The sequence below is a fragment of the Larimichthys crocea genome, chromosome II (assembly GCF_000972845.2).
Source record: "Larimichthys crocea isolate SSNF chromosome II, L_crocea_2.0, whole genome shotgun sequence".
In the NCBI taxonomy this organism is placed as follows: domain Eukaryota; kingdom Metazoa; phylum Chordata; class Actinopteri; family Sciaenidae; genus Larimichthys; species Larimichthys crocea.
In genome coordinates this window covers 1283612-1298203 of record NC_040012.1, presented here as the reverse complement: position 1 = coordinate 1298203, position 14592 = coordinate 1283612, and the positions used below count along the sequence as shown (strand labels likewise).

Sequence of the window (14592 nt, the reverse complement as noted above, 5' to 3'; positions counted from 1 at the left end):
TTCATGGAGGCCGACACCGTGTTTCTACAGCGTTGTACACGAGGCAGGTCAGGGTGAGATTACACCACTAGATGCAAATAAATTCTACACACTGACCTTTAACAGTGTAACTGTCAAACGCGAGCACGCAGCAGCGTTGTAGTTTCAGGCTGCAGTCACTAACAAACATTTAAACTAAATTTATTTCAGGCTGCATGTTTGATTATTTAAATCTCACTATCAGCCTCAAAAATCCAGCTCTGGTTGAGCTGATTGAGTTTTAATATTGAATCTACAGGCAGCCCTGACAGACGGCGCTGTATGCGCAGTGTGGAATAATAGTAACCAGCCTTTACATCGGGTAAATTATGAATGGGAAAATAATTTATACAACATAAAATATGCCCTAGATACCGCTGTTGACATGACAACGGTCGCTGTGCTGCTGGACGGATTTCATAAGTGGATTTAAAATCCAGGAGGAGAGCCGGCGTTTGGTGGGAGGAGCGTTTCCAGATCATTCTCTCTCCGGCATCCACAAAAACAAGCCGACACACACGACACATCAGAGTTTCATCTGGATACACGACGCAGCCGTAATCTGCATGAAACCGGCCGGGACTGTCCCTGAACGCCTCGTCTCCATTCATATTCATCACCACAGGAGACAAAGCATATTGATCTGCGTCCATGAATATCTGCCCTGTGATCAGTAAAGTGGGTTATTGTTGCCGTGTTCAGCCTGCAGGCTCCATCAGAATCAACCCGGAGTGTTAAATGTGCAGGAATCTGGAAGCTGACCCACATGATTCATGACAACAGGAACTCAAACGCAGCGTTTAGAGAGCAAATCAATCCGAGTGAAGTGAACACGTCACAGTATAAATATACACCAGAGAGAGAGAGAGAGAGGAGGGGGAGTCCATCTCACTGCTGCGTCCTCGTCAACACATCCAGTGTTTCCAGATGAAACACCGAGCGCTGCAGCGCTGACGGAGGATCTGCTGCTGAGCATGTGCAGCTCCACCTACAGGCCGCTCAGGTCAACACACGCCTGCCTGCAGCTCCCATCACGTCAACACGGCACACAAACACAACATTCAGTCGTTCCACTGTGATTTTGAAGCCCTCTGTGCAGAGCCTCGAGGTCTCAGGGGTGTTTGATCCCTGGAGGTTCCTCGAGTGTCTGAGGTGATGCGTCCACTAATGGGTCAGTTATTAGATACGACCTTTAAAATGTCGTTATCTTAAAACACGGAGCTGTGCTCCATTAACTCTGTTAAAGACTGTTCCTTTATTAATGTGCAAATTATCTGTAGGAACATGATTTATTTATCACAAACTGCAGCTTGAAAACATCTGCGAACACGGTGACTCGACGATCAGACGGTTAGTTTGGAGATTAAACTCAACTCGTTACTGACTGATCAGTCCATCATTTTCTGAAGTTGACTGATGTCACCATGAAACATAAACATGCTGCCATCAACAAGCAACCGAGAGGACAGCCCTGCAACCTGCAACCGAGAGGACAGCCCTGCAACCGAGAGGACAGCCCTGCAACCTGCAACCGTGAGGACAGCCCTGCAACCGAGAGGACAGCCCTGCAACCGAGAGGACAGCCCTGCTTGAATGAACACCAAAACAAACTGAAAGAGTTTCCTCTCTGATGTGACAGCTGATTCCAAATGTTTGACCTGTTTCAATCATAGAGATTCATGGAGACGACAACACGAGCAGTCCAAACTTTAGAACTCAACTTGAGCAGCAACATGAGCGGTGGAACCAGCAGGCAGGTTTGAAACAAACAGAGCAAACCTAATAATGAGTAAAATAAGACGAACACAAACTGAGTTTCATCTACAGTCTTCTGTTTCGTCTTTTTACAGCGCTGTGCGGTTCATGAACGTGGCTCTGGAGCTTCAGAGAGTCGAGGACTGTCCCGAGCTGGAGAAATAAACTGATTTCTATTTGAATCATTTCTCGTCAGGCTGAAAGTAAACACGAGACTTTCACTGTGGTCATACCGTCTACTCATAAACTCAAAGTCAGGACAAACCATGACCTGAAGAACAAGTTCAGACATTCAAAATCAAATGATATGACATCCTGCAGAAATGTTTCAGTCCTCAGCAGACAAATCAAGCACAAATGGAGTCAGTCGTTTGTGAACACAGCTCCAGCATGAACGTGTTAAAGTTAAACTACATCTACAGTGTGTCCATGTCCTCCGTACACCTTCAGCGTGCTGTTTCCGTGTGACGGCGAGCCGTGTCACGGGTCATTAACCCGCGGTGGGCTGCAGGTGGAGGACATGATCCACACCTGACGGGACAGCAAACAGATTACAGTCGTGAATCTGAGCTCGGGCTCACGTCAGACACTGAAACACAGCTCGGATATGATCCAAACCACCGAGGAACCCTCGCTCCATCAACAGAACAACGTGACGGAGAAACCAACAACTACAGACGAGTTTAATTAAAGCATCAAAAAAGAAGTCTGAGGACATCAATCATCTGTCCCGATGTTATCACAGACAGTGAACTCACCACAGACGCTCATCTGTCCCGATGTTATCACAGACAGTGAACTCACCACAGACGCTCATCTGTCCCGATGTTATCACAGACAGTGAACTCACCACAGACGCTCATCTGTCCCGATGTTATCACAGACAGTGAACTCACCACAGATGAAGCTGCGGCGGTGTGTGGGCTGATGGGAAATGGTCGTCTCACTGTGACACAGTTTTAAAATGCTCAGCTCAAGTTTTTATAGTTTGTCCTCAGAGTAAACCGACATTACAGTGTGTGTGTGTGTGTGTGTGTGTGTGTGTGTGTGCATGTATGTTGGTGTGTGTGAGGCAGTACACAGGGAGGCGGTGGGGTAGTGCTGCGTGTCAGGAGCCTGGAGGTTGCTAGGCAACGCCAGGGAAGGCATGTGCTACTGCAGGGGTTCCTCACATCTGCCCAGAACATGATGCTGCTGTTTATGCAGGTAAATCTCTCCACATCAACACACACACACACACACACACACACACACACACACACACAGTGTGTTATTAAAAACAATGCACAGGTGTGACGGGATCCCAACACACACCTGACAACAGAAACACGAGGGAGATTTACAGCTCAGCGTTCACGTCGGATCAACCCACAGCTGCTGAAAGCTCCAGAACAACCAACACACTGAGTGTGTGTGTGTGTGTACAAACGAGCAACTCACAGATCACACACAGCATGTTTATGTGATGAGGATGCCGATGATGAGGTTGTGGATGAGGGCGTTTCTCCATCTGCGGTGGAGAAGTGAAGCAGAGGTGGAGGTTGGTGATCCTCCACATGACGCAGCAGCTCCTGTTGCAACTTTTCCACCTCTGCCTCATCGAGCGGCGTCACCTCCACAGACGTCGATCGATACGTTTACAACACACTCAGAGAGCTGTACCATCGTATGAATCACACTGCACGCTACAGCATCGGTGCAGCACCTCCACCACCACCACCTCAGCTTGTTTTCATATGGGTGGGGGGCTCAGAGAGGGTGGAGGGTGGGTGACCTACCAGAAGGCGCCGGTGGAGCCGCTTGGTTCTCCTCAGGGTGCCCATGATGCGGCGGCCCATCTTTTTGGCGTACCACACAGAGTTGAGCATGCTGCTTGTTGCCGCTGCTGCCGCTGTGCTGAAGGTGGAGGTGGAGGTGGTGTGTTGCCTCCTCTGCGCCTCCTCTCGCTCCTGCTGCAGGCTCCGGGGTGGCTGAGGTGGTGCTGGCTGGAGAGCAGACGATGGGAGGGGGGCTTCACTCCACCTTGTGTCCCCCCTCCTTCCTCCTCCTCCTCCTCTCCCTCACAGACACAAACAGGGAGCTGCAGAGGAGCTGATGGAGGTGACCAGATGTTGAAGCGACGGAGCAGAGAGGAGGTTGTCCTCCTCCCTCTTGCTCTCAGTTAAGAGCAGCGGTGGCGGACGCCCGACTCGTCAGGAGAAAGAGAGAGAGGAGCCTCAGAGGGAGGATTAACCTGCCGGGGTGAGGGAGCATCGCGGAGCAGCCGGTCGCTCGTCCAGCCTCCGTCTGTCTGAAGCAGACAGCAACAACAGACTGCAGGGCTGACGGAGAGACGAGTGTGTGTGTGTTTAAAGAGAGCGCAGGCAGCGAGGAAATTAGTCCTCTGATCTCTCTGCAGTCTGGAAACCTCAGCAGCACCCTCCTCCTCCTCCTCCTCCTCCTCCTCCTCCTCCTGGTTCCCGGTCCGCTGTGGGTTTGACCTCTGTCCTACTTCAGTCCTCAGACTTTGAGTCTCTTTCCAGAGATGAGTCAGCACGGGGAAACTCGCTGAGTTATCACGGCCATGACGGACAGCACGGTGACATGTGACGAGTGGAACGAACGTCACGACGGCTGATTCAGTTAATTTTGAGAGAAGTTCGTGAAAACAGGCCGACGTCTGAAAGAAACTCAGGAGCTAGAAAAATGAAACTAAATGAACAGAAAATATCAAAACTAATTCAATAAAATATATATTACAACATGTTTTTGTCTCTGAACGACGGCTCGCCAAATAAAAAGATTTAAGTGTCGATACACTTTCTCCTTTGAGAACCAGCTGAACTCAATCAAGTTTATAAAAAAAAACTAATACATAATTTACAAAACAGAGCTGAAGTGTTCAAACTGGACTGGAATCTAATTACAGTGATCCCTCGCTATATCGCGGATTTTTTTCAGTGTCATTTTGCATGTTTTTTTTTTTTTTTACAGTGTACTGTACAGTATGAACGCGCATTGTGTTCTGCGTCCTGATTGGCTAAGGGAGAACCGCACATGTGTTCTGCGTCCTGTTTAAGGGAGTACTGTACAAAATGTGTGTAAAAGGGTGTATAAAAGTGTGTGGTTAGGGGTTTTACGGCCTTAAAACATGTATAATAATTGTAAAACTCACTTCGCGCTATTTTTGGAACGTATCCCCCGCGATAAACGAGGGTTCACTGTAGTTGTTTTTACAGTTTCATTGTTTTGTTTGCTGCTCTTCTTCTTATGGTTCTTGAGTGGTTTGTTTCTTCATGTTTTTAGTCATGTAGGCAAATATTGGCAGCAGTAATGATATCATGTTTCAGAGAGGATTAAACCTATTCATCCAAAAACTCTGATTAAAGATGCACTGACATCTCATACGGAGTGCCACAGGGCTCCGTACTGGGTGCTGTCTATCTTTATGTTTTTAAAAGTATTGATCTCTATGAAGACGACGTCCATTTCTATATAACCAGTCCTGGTCTGAAACATAATTTCTCATCAGGACAAAGCAGAGAACATAATTATGAATCCAAAATAACAAACTTCGACTTTGAGAAAAGCATTCCTAAAGTCGAAGTGAAGCGACGCCTCAGGATGTTTTTACCGCCAACAAAACGAGAGTCAGGCTGCCGGAGACGACCACTGTCACAATAAAAAGTCTTTATAATGCTAACAGCCAACATTCACGGGACAGGAGAGTGTGTACGATACATTAGAAGAAGAATCAAACAGGAGGACAAAAATCTGTTGTTTCACTTGACGAGGGCTCTTATGTCTGAACTAACTTCATGACTAACATTATGTTCAGTCCGATGTTTGATGTTCAGTCCGATGTCTGATGTTCAGTCCGATGTCTGATGTTTAGTCCGATGTTCAGTCCGATGTTTGATATTCAGTCCAATGTTCAGTCCGATGTTTGACGTTCAGTCCGATGTTCAGTCCGATGTTTGACGTTCAGTCTGATGTTCAGTCTGTGGAGGGAGGTCTCCTTTAAATCAGTGCTGTCGTATATTGGGTCAACACAGGTCTGTTCCCTGAGCTGTACTATTCTGGACATTTTTAGAAAAATCCAGTGATGATTAACAAAAGAGTGAAATAATTTTGACTTCTGTTAATAAATCTGAAATGTTTGGATCCGTCTGAAAACACATGCTGCCGTTTCCCTGAAATCCTCAGACTCTCCCTGCCTGGAAAAGGCACCCCAACATTTCATGATTTCCCTGAAATTCCAGGACTGATTGAAACCCTGTCGGCTATAAATAGAGCTGGCCCATCCTCCCAGCATCCTTTGCGGCAGCAGGGAATGAAGTGTAGCAGAGATGAGACGATGAAGAAGAAGCATTAGCGATAAGTCATTTCATGGCCTCGCAGTCCTTTGTCTCGGTGATAAATACACATCAGAGCTGCTGTAAATCTTTCTGTTGGGGACGAAGAGGAGGTCAGCTATTCTGCATTTTACTATCAACCCCTCCCTCACAGAAAGAATCACTAAATCTGCCCTTGTCCTTCTCTGCAGGTTCAACCCTTCTCCTCCTCCTCCTCCATCTCCACCATTTTCCTGCCGTCAGGATTTTCTTTGTCGGCATTCATCTCCTGTGTTGCCATGGCACTGCAGAGGAGAGAGCGAGCGAGAGGCGGAGGAAGGGAGATGAAGGAATAATAAAAAGTGTGTACAGTACGTCCTGTCAGCCTTCAGCGTCTTTGTGGGATGTGAGGATCCATTCATCGCGTTATCGCGGTGGAGGTGTTGGAGATAGCTGCCTGCTGACGTCAGGCCGGCTGCCGCAGATCAAACGTGGAGGAAACAATGAAGAGCGGGATGTGGAGATTTCTCCACCCGAGAGTGTCACCGTGAGCAGAAAGCTCATCGACCGCTAATCAGCGTGCAGAGTTATTCCTCGTCACAAACACAACATGTGAAATGTGCCCCACCACCCCCGAGCCTGTGCTCAGTCCAGACCTCCATCTGGTGTTTGAATCGTTACATGAGGAACAGTCACGCTTTGACGTGGACACGCCGCCGCCATGTTTATCGTCATCTCTGAGGCTGATCATCATCATGAGTGCTGCAGGTGGTCATGAACCGAAGTGTTGGACGCCAAAGTCCAGAGGGGAACATGAATATTGATGGAAATAAACACCAACCACACGTCAACAACAAGCACAACTAACATGAACACAATCTGACAGAAATGCTGTCACCAGCTTGAAGAAAAGGTTTGACCCAAAGACGACATGCAGACTCCGCCACATCGAGGATCATCACGTTAAAGTCAGATCAGAAGACTTTAAACCCTGACATGTCTACATGTGTCTACATGTCTCCACATGTGTCTCTACATGTCTCCACATGTGTCTCTACATGTGTCTCCACGTGTCTCTACATGTCTCCACGTGTCTCTACATGTGTCTCTACATGTCTCCACATGCGTCTACATGTCTCTACATGTCTCCACATGTCTCCACATGCGTCTACATGTGTCTACATGTCTCCACATGTACAGATTAAACATGAGCCATGCTAGTCCGTCTGCCTTTATGCTAAGCTAAGCTAATAACCTTTAAAGTCTGCTGAGCCCTGCGACGCCTCCCAGCCCGACCCCGCTCCTCACCTGTGTTGTCATGATACCACATCTACTGTGACTTCGATACCAGAAACGTGTGTGATGAGCTCAGGTGTACTCAGGGGTTTTCATGGGTTTTCATGTGTGATCAGGTGTTTTTTCAGGTGTGATCAGATGTTTTCAGGTGTGATGATGTGTTTAGGTGTTTTCAGGTGTGATGAGGTGTGATCAGGTGTTTTCAGGTGTGATCAGGTGTTTTTAGGTGTTATCAGGTGTGATCAGGTGTTATGAGGTGTGATCAGGTGTTCTCAGGTGTGATCAGGTGTTTTCAGGTGTGAACAGGTGTGATCAGGTGTTTTTTAGGTGTGAACAGATGTTTTCAGGTGTGAACAGGTGTGATCAGGTGTTTTCAGGTGTGCTCAGATGTTTTCAGGTGTGATCAGGTGTTTTCAGTTGTGATCAGATGTTTTCAGGTGTTTTCAGTTGTGATGAGGTGTTTTCAGGTGTTTTCAGGTGTGAACAGATGTTTTCAGGTGTGAACAGATGTGATCAGATGTTTTCAGGTGTGAACAGGTGTTTTCAGGTGTGAACAGATGTTTTCAGGTGTGAACAGGTGTTTTCAGGTGTGATGAGGTGTGAACAGGAAGATAAATGTTTGTCTCATGAGATGGATGATGAGATGTAAATGACACAAACAGTCACAGTATGACTGACAGTACTGAAGTGATACTGAAGTTTGGGTAACCATGACAACAGCCTCAAAGGAGGTGGGAGGGGAGGGTTTACCTGGATCGGGGGGTACGGGTTGGAGGAGCAGGAGGGGAGGGGGCTGTCCTCGCCGTGGGCATAGAGGGTGGAGGACGAGGGGGAAGGGAGCTCCGGGAGGTGCTGTCCTAACGCTGAAGAGCCGTCAAAGATGCACTCCAGAGATGCTACCTACAGGATACAGGAGGGGGGAAAGACGGAGGCTCGGAAAGGTCAAAACACAGCAAAGGCAAAGCAGGAGAGTTACAGTTCATCCTGAGAGAGGTCAGACAGAGAGAGGGGGAGGTGATGCATCAGGATCATCTCCCTCACATCGTCCAGGTGTGAAGACACAGCGACACATTCATGAAGATGAACTACAGGAAGCCGAGACACGACAGCAGACGACAGGTGAACACGACAACATGACCGCTCTCATCCAGTCTGTCAAACGAGGGATGAAAGTAAACTTCAAGGAATACTACAAGAAAAAAAAAAACACCAATTAATACGTTTAATTAACGACCACCGAGACATTAAGCGAGCCTGCGGTCATCGAGACACATCAGATCGACCCGTCACCGGCCGCCATCGTCCAATAGTCCGTAAAAATACACGATTATGATCGAGGATCACAAAACTCATCAATGACGCACGCCGCGTTTGTTCATGAGCAGTCGCCATAGAAAGGGCAGAGATGATTTCGTTCTGCATCTTGAATCTTACAGTGAGTAAACACAGAAGCTGTAAGTCTGTCCTCCCACCACACGGGGGCAGAAGAGCTCCACGCAAATCTCAAACAATCTTTATTTGAATCCACTTCGACCTCTTTGAAGGACGCTGTCGCTTGCTGTGATGTTACAGAAACACAGTTTTTATATGAACCTCGTCTGTTTCATTAAACGTCTCGTGTGATGGCAAACACCCGTCACAGGTTCAAAGCATGAAATGAAGGAAACAGGTGGAGACATCCAAAACACTTCCGGTCTGTAGATGGTAGTGTGTCGACTTCATTAGTGGACTCAGATGGTTCACAAGGTGTGTGTGTGTGTGTGTGTGGTGTGTGTGGTGTGTGTGTGTGAGATGGCTTCATGATGGGACACAGGGATGATGAGCAAGTCAAGTACAGGTACAGGTGTGAGCTTCAGAGCAGCTTTAATGAACAACGTGTAGGCAACACGGACAAGCAACATCCTCCACACGTGTGTGTGTGTGTGTGTGTGTGTGTTGACTGACAGATGGACAGAAACATATTCATAATTAGAGTTGTCACGATACTATACCACACAAAGTATCATAGTTTCTGGTATTTTCACGATACTGCAGCCTTTTTTTATTATTATTGTTTTAATGAACGGCAATGTATTTGTACAAGTTATAAATGCTTAGTAATTACTTGTTGTTTGGTGCATGATAAACACCACCGCGGCACACTCGGCGCTCGGGCCCGGTGAGTGTGTTGTCTCGTGTTTGTGACTGTAAGCCGTGCACGTCTGGGCGAGACAGAACTTTAGCTTGTTGTTTGTTTTGAAGCGGAGCTGTCTTCATGGAGTTCAAAACACGAACAGCCAATCAGCTAACAGACGGGCGGAGCCAGCATGTGGAAACAGCCTATCATATCCACGGACGTCACCAGTAACAGGCAAACAGCCAATCAGCAGCTGTGGAGGTCGGTTGCAGTAGTTGCCATGTTGGTTTGTTTACAGGGAGTATCATGCAGTGAGAAGCCGCGAGGAGAGCAGAGGCGGAAACTGGCACCGGTAGGATAGTAATCCACGGTAGGATAGTAATCCACGGTAGTATAGTAATCCACGGTGGGATAGTAATCCACGGTAGGACAGTAACCTACAGTAGTATAGTAATCTACGGTAGGACAGTAATCCCCGTGTATACCGTGGGTACCGTGTGTACCGTGGGTACCGTGTATACCGTATATACCGTGTGTACCGTATATACCGTGTGTACTGTGTGTACCATGGGTACCGTGTATACTGCGGGTAACGTGCCACTCTATTGATAATAAATCCGTACATGAGCAGAGAGATTAAAGGTTCCACTTCACTGGCGTCATGTCATGTTGCCACTATGTTATAGAATATTACATATTTGTTGTATTATATTGATATAACAAACCAAACTGCCCTCATGAACTCTTCCTGTCACTCACTCCAGGTCTGATTCACGTGTAATCATTTGATTTGTTTATTATTCATTTAATCAGATTAAAGTTTCAGCTTCAGGAAAACTTGAACATGTTGGAACATTACTCAATAAGACTGAAACATAATCCTAACGATATTTCAACGTTTCATCAGCTCGTTCATCATTAATGTTTCACTTATCGTGTGTTCGGGTTAATGAACCCGTTAACTAACAGCGGTGAAGCCGCCTCGCTCGCCTACCTTCATGGGTGAGATGTGGGCGTGGGTGACGTAGCCGTGCACGTTCTCGATCTGGGACAGGTTCTTCTCTGCTACCTGGACCAGCTCAGCGCCGCCCGCCTCCTCCGTGAGCTGAGGCGAGCTCTGGTCCTGGGGGGACGAGTCCTCATCATGGTGCCTGTACTTCTGTGGACGAGAATCAAAAACAGAACGGGCACAGGTCAGACAAGGCTGCTGCGGTTACACTACGACTCCCATGGTGCATTTCAGTAAGAAAGATCCAATCACAGGGCTTCAGAGTCAGATGAGGGCGGCGATTTTGATCGTGTGTCAAATTCCGCAACACAGGCGTCACACGTTTGTTTCTCAGCTGCAACGATGAAGAGTGATGAAGACAAGTAGCTGCTGAGGCTCATGGGAAATGTAGTGTTTAGTGTCTGAACTGTTGCATAAACTGTAATGATGTGGAGACTTCTCGTCTCGATGAGTCAAAGCTCAGTCTTACTCAGCTGTTTTCTGACGCTGACAGGTGACCGACTCGACGAGGCTCAACGAGGCTGAGAGACGGTCAAACATCTCAAACTCATCATGTATCTACATCTTCTGGATGAGCAGCTGATCTGCATGGAAGACACCAGGCATGTTTTGGACGTAACTGAACGGACGTTTAATCTGCGTCTGAACAGGATTATGCTGCGTCCTGATTGGCTGATCGATCAGATGTTAACGTTATCGCAGATCAAAACCTTGCATCCACAGAGAGCCGAACTGGAGCAGCTCCAAGTATCAAAAACACAGATGAGCTATGATTCAGATAGCTAAATTATAAATCCATTATTTTGAATATGAAACTGTGGCTGAGATTTTTCACTATTTTCTGTAATCGGTGAATCAATGAATCAAGAATTTAATTTGTATTTGCTGTAACTCGTTGAGGATTAGCAGCTTTTTGGTGAAGTCTCCATCATTTGTTTGACGACATCACTTCCACTTTGACAGAGCAGTCTGCACTGAGCCAACAAACAGCGTGAAGGGCAACATCTCCATTCATCAGGCTGAGAGGCTGAACGCTGCTGCAAGCTGCCAGACCACTGATTGAACATTTGGTTAATTCATGAAGGACGACGGCGGCAGCTGCCAGCGAGGCGGCCAACACTTAACGCCGCCTCGCAGATTCAGAGGTGTGAACGTGAACAAACACTCTGACACTGACGAGGTAAAGTCTGAAGCTTCACAGGACTCAAACGTCCTGCAGGATCAAACAGAAATTAAACTCACAGTGAAGTCATAAAAACATAAAATGGGTTGGACAGAGGTGCATCTTGTCCATCTTGTCTTGAGTAAAATGAGTCGTGTGTTGGAGCGGTGGATTGGTGCGGTCAGCAGTACTGTGGACGTTGTACCAGACCATCGTGGTTCAGATCTACGCTCTAACCCTCATCGATGGTCATGAGCTTTGAGTAGTGACCGAGGTTGAAGGGGCTGTCTGGGCTCGGCCTTAGAGACAGAGCCAGCAGCTCGACATGTGGGCGCCTTCCCTACCTGCTGGAGGGATTATATATCTGATCTGATCCGGCTTGAGAAAGTCCAGGAGGAGCAGTGAGATGTTTCTGAGGACTGAACACCGACATGCTGCCATGACGTTCGTCATGTTTCACATGTTTTCATCACATGTAAACGTGTTTTATTGATTCACAGCAAACTGATAAATGATCTTCTAAATGTGTTATCGTTCCCAGCTGATCGCTGCGATGTGAAAGCAGCAGTAACACAGTGTGAGCTGACACTGGTTAAACAGCGTGGACCAAGAATTCACACATTGATTAACACGTTTAGACCGGCTGCAGAAACCACGATAAAGACCGTTCAATCAGAGCTGCTCCACCACCATCAATCTGCACACTGAGATCCCGAACATTCAACGAACGATTATCTGTATCAGAAACCAGAGGAGCAACGTCAACCATACGAACAGAAACCAGAGGAGCAACATCAACCGTACCAACAGAAACCAGTGCAGCAACGTCAACCGTGCAAACAGAAACCAGAGGAGCAACGTCAACCGTACGAACAGAAACCAGAGGAGCAACGTCAACCATACGAACAGAAACCAGTGCAGCAACATCAACTGTACTGGACTGTGAACTCAATGGTTGAACTGGCTATGGGTGGATGTTGTTGTTATTAATTATTCACATTTTAAGTTAAGTCACTAACTCTCAGCGTCGTTCTGTATTTGTGTTTCTCTTGTTCAGAACTCGTCACCACATGTTCAATCAGCGGTTTTGGATCACTTCGTCAGCCCCGCCGGCTGCTTCATCAGATCCTCAGGTGACTTTTCGGCGACATCCAACAGAAACACGAGCGAACACGACAGCTCTGTCTGAATGTTGCATGACCACAGAGCAGCAGATGGAGAAGCATTAGGAGGCTGCAGGCCAACTGAGCCGTCACGACACTCTGAGGAAAAAAACACAAAGAAGCCCAGGATCTCTGACTGAGAGCAGGAAGTGAGTGAAAACAGACAGTTCACAGGTTTGAATCCCTCTGTGGGTCACAGCGCTGCACCGTCTATATGTGCAGGTAAAAACATGGAAGGCTTTCTCAGGTACTTTATTCTGTTGAAATCTAAACAGGAGGCACGACACCGTGGTCGTCCCGTGAACGTAACATGTTGCAACGCTGCAGCAGCTACATGTCAGTGTCCTTGAGCGAGACACCGAGCCCACTCACTGTGGACGAGAGCTGCACACATGGAGATGTGGATGTAGGAGGCAGAGGGGAGGTTTCCAGTGATGACACTGTCTGCTTGAAGAGAGCCTCCTCCGCCTCGACAGCTCTCAGAGAGACGAGGAGGAGGAGGCGGAGGAGGAGGCACAGTGCCTACGCCTGCCTGCCAAAAGCTGCTATAAATAGGAGCATCACCACGAAGCGGATGTAGCAGGATGTTCAGGAGGAGGAGGAGGAGGAGGAGGAGAGTTTCTGGATGATTCAGGGATGTGATGAAGAGGAAGACAAGGAAGAAGATGGGAACAACCAAGAGAGGAGCAATATCTCTACAATCTAACACCACCAAGAAACCAGTGCAGCAACGTCAACTGTACCAACAGAAACCAGTGCAGCAACGTCAACAAACCAGTGCAGCAACGTCAACCGTACGTCAACAAACCAGTGCAGCAACGTCAACTGTACGAACAGAAACCAGTGCAACAACGTCAACTGTACGAACAGAAACCAGTGCAGCAACGTCAACCGTATGACCTCGTCAGACTGCCAACCACACAGCAGATCTGACGGCTCGTTGGCTTTGTTTCAGGATCGCGTCAGAACTGAAGCCTCCACATAAAAACTGTAAAGACGAGACTGAAGAGTAAGACGCCGTCTCCGATCACTGACCCAACATTGAACTGACCAACCGGACCATTACTTCCACCAGCGTTCACACAGACTGTTTGAGCCCTGACGCTGATGAACATTTAGAAACTGAGGTCGATCTCAGAGGAAGACAAACACCTCAGACTTCCTCACTGTCATTTCTGCTACAGTTGAAATGAGCTGAGGTTTCAGCGCGTGGAGCTCCGTCCTGATCGGGCCTCCCCGGTTCAGTCCGGGTAAACAGTGTCACAGCAGCTCTAAACACTTTACGGCTCCACCATGGAACTCCCGGCACAATCTATTGAGTGTGTGGTAGTGAGAGCAGTCGATGGCAGCCGATCAATGGGACTTAATTAAGACGAGCTGCGATCAAAGTGTCATGCAGCAGAAGTTACAGCAGAACGGTTAATCACACGCTGTGCCAACGTTTCCATCCAACCGCCCGTGTGAGATTTAAGAGTGTCATCCTCCCAACCCGTCAGATTAACAACTAACACCAATCAAACTCTGATCCGTGCAGGACAGGCAGCAGTAATCTGAGTGCTGCCCGAGGGTTCAACACAGGGCTCTGCATGGCACTGAAGGTCCAATCCCCACCCCCAGAGGCACCATGTGACTGTCCAATCAGAGCCCAGAGCCAAAAGGTCAACGAGGAGGTTCATTTCAAACGGACTCTACCATCACCACCTGCTCAGGTCAGAGTGAGGGTTCAGATAAGAGGTCGACACACCTGACATGCATGACGA

The 14592-nt window shown here is 47.7% G+C and overlaps 1 protein-coding gene across 1 annotated transcript in view; it reads right to left on the bottom strand.

Annotated features, from left to right (window-relative positions):
- dlg1b (discs large MAGUK scaffold protein 1b) overlaps nucleotides 1–14592 on the bottom strand; it is a 73544-nt gene that overhangs the window by 22292 nt on the left and 36660 nt on the right. The window contains exons 5-6 of the mRNA XM_027291530.1: nucleotides 10493–10657; nucleotides 8133–8282 (exon numbers count right to left, since the gene is read on the bottom strand). Of these exons, the coding sequence (XP_027147331.1) occupies nucleotides 8133–8282; nucleotides 10493–10657 (315 nt within the window). The remainder of the gene's footprint in view (nucleotides 1–8132; nucleotides 8283–10492; nucleotides 10658–14592) is intronic.